Source organism: Pistacia vera, unplaced genomic scaffold (assembly GCF_008641045.1).
Source record: "Pistacia vera cultivar Batoury unplaced genomic scaffold, PisVer_v2 Contig278, whole genome shotgun sequence".
Lineage (NCBI taxonomy): Eukaryota > Viridiplantae > Streptophyta > Magnoliopsida > Sapindales > Anacardiaceae > Pistacia > Pistacia vera.
This window is the reverse complement of record NW_022196088.1, coordinates 399326-406063: the sequence shown is the minus strand read 5'-3', so window position 1 is coordinate 406063 and position 6738 is coordinate 399326. Positions and strand designations below refer to the sequence as shown.

Genomic DNA, 6738 nt, shown 5'->3' with positions numbered 1-6738 from the left:
TAATTACAAATACAATTTTATTTGGGATTTTTTTTTTCTTCTAAATAAGTTTAATATTTAGTGTAATGCTAATCTTAAACATAGAGTTTAAGATAAAATAGAACTTTTGATAGACAAGATTACTCATATTGTTTGATGAGTTCAAAACATGATAAAATTTTGAGTATTGACTAATCTAAGAGTAAGTGCATATCCATTTTACTCTTATGCTATGATGCAATATGCAATATATTTCAAAATTTCTCTTTTATAGTATGATAGCAATTCAAAATTTATTTATGTTTTTATGTATAATTATTGGAGTCTCATACCTACTAAACACGCTCAAGCCTCCATCAACATACATGACCCAATATATGCGTTTGATCGAGAGGGGTAATACTGCCTTCAACAAGACCTTATTGGGTGAAGAGTGAAGCTCACCTCATATTCTATAATAGTATCGGAGTTAGACTCAATTGAACTGAGTGTTTAATCAGCGGGTGAGGAGTTATAACTAACAACTACCTCCATCAACAGACATGACTCAACATATGAGCTTTCACTGTGAGGAAGAGTGTTGGAGTCTTACACTGACTAGGCACACTCAAGTCTCTATCAACAGGTCTGATCCAACATATGAGCTTGACCAAGAGGGGATAATCTTCGATTCAACAAGGTTCAACAAAGCCTTATTTGATGAGGAGTCCGACTCACCTCAAATTCTATTAACAATAATAATAAGTAGATAACATGTTTACTCAATTATAATTGAACAAATTGCCGATTATGAGATTCCAAAAACCAAATGTGAAGGTTGTGTGTCAATATCAAATGTGTTTTGGTAGATAACACATAGTTTGTTTAGTGTGAGAACTTAATGGAATTATTTGGGGGAGGTTATATATATATATATAAAATTTACATAATGATGGTCCACAAACAATGTTATTTTAATTTAATTCTAATTACACAATTATAAGGAAAGTGATACCTAAATAACCCTCATAAAGTAAAAAAAAAAAAAATCAAAAAACAAAATAGCCCCGTTGAATGTCTTCTCAACCCCCATTTATTAAGTTTTCACGTAATCCGAAAATAAGACGAACCCCCCGAAGGAGTTCATATTATAAATAATTTTTTCTTTCTTGTTTCAAGTCGGTGATTTTTTCGGCCTAAAAAGGAGTCAAACCACAGACCCACACCCACTTCAGTATTTCTTCCAACACTTTTTAAATGGGTAAAGTATTAAGAGCTTTATTATTATTACAAAATTAAATAATATTCATCAAAATCATTTATTTTTTATTTTTTTCTTAAAACAAAAGCTTTAATCCTATTATACACCGTATATGATTCAAAATTTATAAGAATTTGTTATCCTATGAATTGTATGTTCATGAAATAGGGTATCTTTTTACAATGGCATCAATTAATTTTGACATCTTGTACAAATGAATTAAAAATGATTTCATAAAAGAAAGTTCATAATTAAGGATAATTTTAGAATTATATATAGATTCATTTTAAACGGGGCTTATTAGAAAATTAGTGCAGTTCATATAGTAGTATCACTCTAAGAAAAACAAAAATACTAAATAATAAATAAATTTTAATTTTAATATAATAAATAAATATTCAAGTATACAGAGATAAAGGTGTGCAGAAACGGTGGGGACAGCTGTCCAAGAAAAGCCTTTTATAAAATCTTTAACAAAATTCAAATTCTATCCGTGTTAAGTGCAATTATAAATGCTGGCCATGGCCACCCAAACTTAACGTCCAAACTCAACAAAGCGTCCTGAAACTAAGGAGTTTTTGAAGACGCCACCAACACGCCACGTTTCATTTCTGTAAGCGGAAGCTCGTCAATCAAATTCTTCACTTTCTTCTTTAAACCTCTCTTTTACTCCACACTATGCACCTACAAAACTAGCTGTATTTCTCAGCTGTTTCACTCCAAAGTTTAACCGGACGGCTGTTTCTCTCCGGTTAGTTTTTCTTTTCTTTCTTTTTTTATTTATGTAGTGTTTTACTTTCATTTGCGTGTTCTAGCGACTAAGATTTTTATGCTGTTAATGGAATTGGTTTGTTTTTAAAGTTGTGGTTTGTGTTGAAGCTTCTGTTTGATTGTTGAGAAAATATGTGGGAGGAAGTAGAAGGTTTTAGATCTCAATATTTTGTGACATGTAAATGTGGTTGACCAAAATGAATGAAGAGGTTTTTTGGTTTTCTTTGGTCAAATCATGACAGTCTGTTGAATTAGAACCTAAAAACTGTCTTTCTTTTTCTTCAGTACATTTTCTTGGCAACCAAACAGAGTAGATGCGTTCTGGGGTTTGAAAAATAGTATTAGAAGTCTGAAACGTTTTGTTTTGAAAAAAACATCTTCCGGCAAACGTGTTTCTTGATCCTTGTGAAGCATTTATAAAATTATAATGATAACATAAACTATTACATGTACATATTATGTTATGTTTGGTTGCTGGGAAAATCATGGAAAAGCAAAAGAAAACAAAATAAACTTTGGTTCCCTAAATAAAAGATTGTATTATTTTGACTGGGCATTTAGCTTGCGTTAGGTCTGTGGCCCAAAAATTGGAAGAAAAAAAATATATAAAAATTTTCTGCTGAAAGAAAAATTAATAATTTTGAAGACACATCTCAGTTTCTTCAATGGGACATTCCTGACTTTTGGATTAATAGCTTTTTGCTCTTTCCGTTTTTTCTTTTTTATTTATTCAATAACTAAGAGCTTAAAATCTGATAAACTATAATTAGTTTCCAAGATGAACTCAATTTTGGTCTCTTTTAAAATTAATTTCTTTATTAGAATAAAAAAATTTGGAGATTTTTTTTTTTTTAATTTAATATGTATTTTTTTGTTCATAAGCGCTTGACTGGCATCTGCAAAACTCCCATCATCTCATAGTTTTTGGAGTTTATGAGCGAGGTCAAATCTGCTTGCATCAGCTTTGTTGGCATTAGGGGTTCAATTGTTATTAAATTATTAGGGATGATTTAAATATCCTAAAAATCTTCAAGTCGGTGATTAGCTTGTTGGTTGCTTGATCCTATTGGAGATTAAATTGTATGGTATTAGTTGAAAAGGGTTTTCTCAAAAATATTCTACTTTTTTGCTTTGTGTGATGTCTTTTCTTTCTTGAAAGAACTCATCTAGTAATGTCTTCTGATTAATGGTTTTTCGATTTTCTTTGTTTTTATTGATGAATTCAGGGGAACAAATCAAATCTACTTTTTAGATTTTTGGACCCAAATAATTACTAAAGTTAAACTAAATATTTCAATCAGGTCATTTCAGAAGGGTAACTAGCATTGATCTATAGAGAATCAAAGGTGTAGAGTTCTTTCTCCCCCTCCTTTTGCTTCCTTTCTCCCAAAGGAATACCATTATACCCTTATGAATTTAACAGTGGTGGGACATAGTTAGGATTTTAGGGGGTAATTGATTAGTTTCTAAAACATCTGGGGTAAGGTGATTAAAAAGGCCATAGTTGCCCAAAAAGTTAGACTTTTGGAAATGTAGGGGGCAAACTGATTTTTACTCCATTCTGGGGAGAAGCCTTTGTTTTTCTTTATTGAAGCTCTAGTTCCTGGTAGTTTTGTCCAAAAGAAAAGTTGGTTCTACCTGTTCACATGTATAAGTAGCTTTATGCCATTTAATTCTATAAATTTCAAGAAATCTTGTATTGCAGACAGTTCAATTGAAACATTATAAGCAGTAGGATTTGCTTTTATCATTTTATTATATAAATTAATCATTCTGTTGAACTGCTTTTTTCGTCATCGTCAGCATGCATAATGACTTAAGTGACTAAATCAGTTAAGCATCTTATATCTCTATGTGTGTTTGCATGTATAATGTTACTGTAAGTGTGCAGCATTATTGCTGACAGATATAAATTTCTTGGATATTGGCAGGTGGTGAACTTATGAGTAGTATTAATTGTCAAATGTTTTGTGGATAAATTGTGCTAGCTCTTCTCATGGGTTGTGTCTTGACGAAAAAAAGTAGACGAACGCCTGGTTATGAGGAGCCTACTGTTCTTGCTGCTGAAACACTTTGTCAGTCCTTGTCCCTCGCCTGTACAATTCTTGCTACTTTTCCAACTTATTTTGCCTGTGCTTAATTAAATCTGTTTGCTTATACCTTGCATTATGTCTCTCAGTATCATTCTCTAGGTGTTATTAAAGTGATAACAAAGCATATATTCTCCTTAAAGTTAGAACGGTACATAATTCATGACACCTGCACCTTGAAATTGATTTCTTTAAACTAAAATAGTGAATTAGTTTACTTGGTTCTTGGAATATGTTCACTTTTTGGCATTCGAGTGGGAAGGAAAAATCTCAGAGTAAAACTTGACTTGAATAAAGTGATGCTACTGTCCGATAGTAGTGAGCCTAGTCTGTTGCATCTTTTGGAATATCTTAATTGGGTTGGTTAAATTATTAAATCAGATTAGATATTATTAGAAACAAACATGAGTTCACTGGCATTGAAATATAGAAAGATGGCATTCACATCATATGTGGCATATTAAGACATGAAAAAAAAAATGGAGAACCTGGCTTAATTATATGGAAGTTACAGATCTTGTGATACAATTTTAACTAGTTAATTTGTCCAGTTGCAGCCTCGAGTTTGCTGCTCAATATGATTATCCTGCTTTCTTTCTGTTTGGAATCACCTAACAATTTTCCTTGAGACTGATTTTGAAAATACAATGTGTTTCCTCTTCTTTGCAGTCACTGTTAGTGAAGTAGAGGCCTTGTATGAGCTGTTTAAGAAATTAAGCAGTTCAATAATTGATGATGGGCTAATTCACAAGGTATGTTTCTTAGTACTAATTTTAAGTTGAAAGGTTTTAAGGTGGACTTCATTCTAAAGAAAGGTAATTGTAATTGGTTCTTATGAGCAGGAAGAGTTTCAGCTTGCACTCTTCAGGAACAGAAATAGGAGGAATCTTTTCGCTGACAGGGTGCGTATAGCTGGCTCCTAGTCATGGATATTGATCTATACTTGTATATCAGTAACTATTTTAACAGCAAAAACAGCTGTCATATTCTGCACTGATGTGAATTCTGTTTTACATTAGTTTTTGTGTATTTTTCTTTTGTAGATCTTTGATCTGTTTGATGTCAAGCGCAATGGGGTCATCGAGTTTGGGGAATTTGTTCGATCGTTGGGTGTCTTTCATCCAAACGCACCTGTGGAGGACAAAATTGCATGTAAGATCATTTCTCTATCATAGAATTCTTACAAGTGTTCCTGTGTTGGAAATGTATCATCTCCTATGCATTCTACTAACCTCTCTTCTTTCGTACGAATATTTCTTGAGGTTAAACTGAAAAATCTCATAAACACAAGATGATTTCTGTGCTTCTTAAATAACTACTAAATTTGCAAAAATGCTTTTGCAGTTGCTTTCAGATTGTATGATCTAAGGCAGACTGGTTTCATTGAGTGGGAGGAGGTAAATATATCAACCACTTACCATTATAGTTTCTTTTATATATGTGGCCCTTGTAATACGGTAAAGGCTTCTAGAATGTGCTTCCAAAATTTGCATTCAGCAACTTAAGCTTATAATTCGATATCACTTGACAGTTGAAGGAGATGGTTTTGGCGCTACTGCATGAATCAGATCTCGTACTTTCAGATGATTTCATTGAAACTATTGTGAATAAGGTTCAGATAACTCAACCCTTTCAACTACACTATCTCATGCTTATTTGGTCCTCCTCCAGTCCTGAACTTTGTCTTTTTTCGCAGACCTTTAGTGATGCTGATACAAAAGGTGATGGAAAAATTGACCTAGAAGAATGGAAAGAATTTGTGTCTAAGAACCCCTCTCTGATAAAGAACATGACTCTTCCACATTTGAAGTAAGTCTTAACTTGTTTGTACTTTTTTAAAACTGATTAAAAATTAAGCAATGAACTGCGTATATCACCAAGTAGGCATGAAATCTTAGAATTAAGTTTACGACGTCCATTTTCCTTGAAAAAAGTTCATTTTTAGAACAGTAACATGCCATTTTCTTGTTCTCCAGGGACATAACCTTGGCCTTTCCCAGCTTTATGATAAGTACTGAAGTTGAAGATTCAGAAGTCTAGGTTCATATCATATCTAAAATGCATCGATATTGTTGCTTTTTGAGATGAACATAATCTACAAGCGAACTTAGATTCCACATGTTTTCATATCTATGCTCCACCGGAAAAACTAGAAGCAAGCTTAGAGGAAATCGTAAGTCTCCTAAAGCAGAGCCAAGCTACAACACCTATCCATGACTGCTTTTTTTTGCGATGTTAGCAGGTGCTTGTACTGTTTTGCTGGTAGAAACTAACTGTATATAGTTGATGTTTATTTGCATCTGGTTTCATATTATGATGCTGTGTGCCTTTGAAGAGGTAAATTTTCAATCCCACTCTTGTTCTTCATATGTAATAAAGGGGTTGTTTTATTATTCTAAAGTGATTCCTCCCAGAGTTGCAGAATCTGTTTGATTTATCTTAACGTAAAATCAAAGGACAATTTTGATGCTTCTAGACTTGCAATATATTTTGGTAGACAACATAAATTTGACTTGGGAATGACTTGACAGTTGTGTTATTAGTTGATGCCGTATATAACAAGTGTGATGTTTTATGCTCCCCAACCCGTTTCATTATCAGTATTGGGATGTAGTATCTCCTTCATGTAGAAGACAGGAGCTGATTTAAAAAGTCTAT

At 32.8% G+C, this 6738-nt stretch overlaps 1 protein-coding gene across 6 annotated transcripts; it reads left to right on the top strand.

Annotated features, from left to right (window-relative positions):
• Window positions 1-1711: 1711 nt before the first annotated feature.
• Window positions 1712-6480, top strand: LOC116133969 (calcineurin B-like protein 4). 6 transcript variants are annotated; one of them, XM_031419625.1, is made up of 9 exons: window positions 1712-1970; window positions 3292-3336; window positions 3922-4086; window positions 4750-4832; window positions 4923-4982; window positions 5124-5232; window positions 5425-5477; window positions 5612-5889; window positions 6057-6480. In XM_031419625.1, the coding sequence occupies exons 3-9, from the start codon at window positions 3987-3989 to the stop codon at window positions 6118-6120; spliced, it is 747 nt and encodes a 248-aa protein (XP_031275485.1). In that variant the 5' UTR covers window positions 1712-1970; window positions 3292-3336; window positions 3922-3986; the 3' UTR covers window positions 6121-6480. The 6 variants fall into 6 exon arrangements, with proteins under 6 accessions (XP_031275485.1, XP_031275486.1, XP_031275484.1 ...); XM_031419626.1 differs by having other exon boundaries at window positions 3217-3336; XM_031419629.1 differs by lacking the exon at window positions 3292-3336 and having other exon boundaries at window positions 1718-1970; window positions 5612-5692; window positions 5777-5889.
• The last annotated feature ends 258 nt before the right edge of the window (window positions 6481-6738 follow it).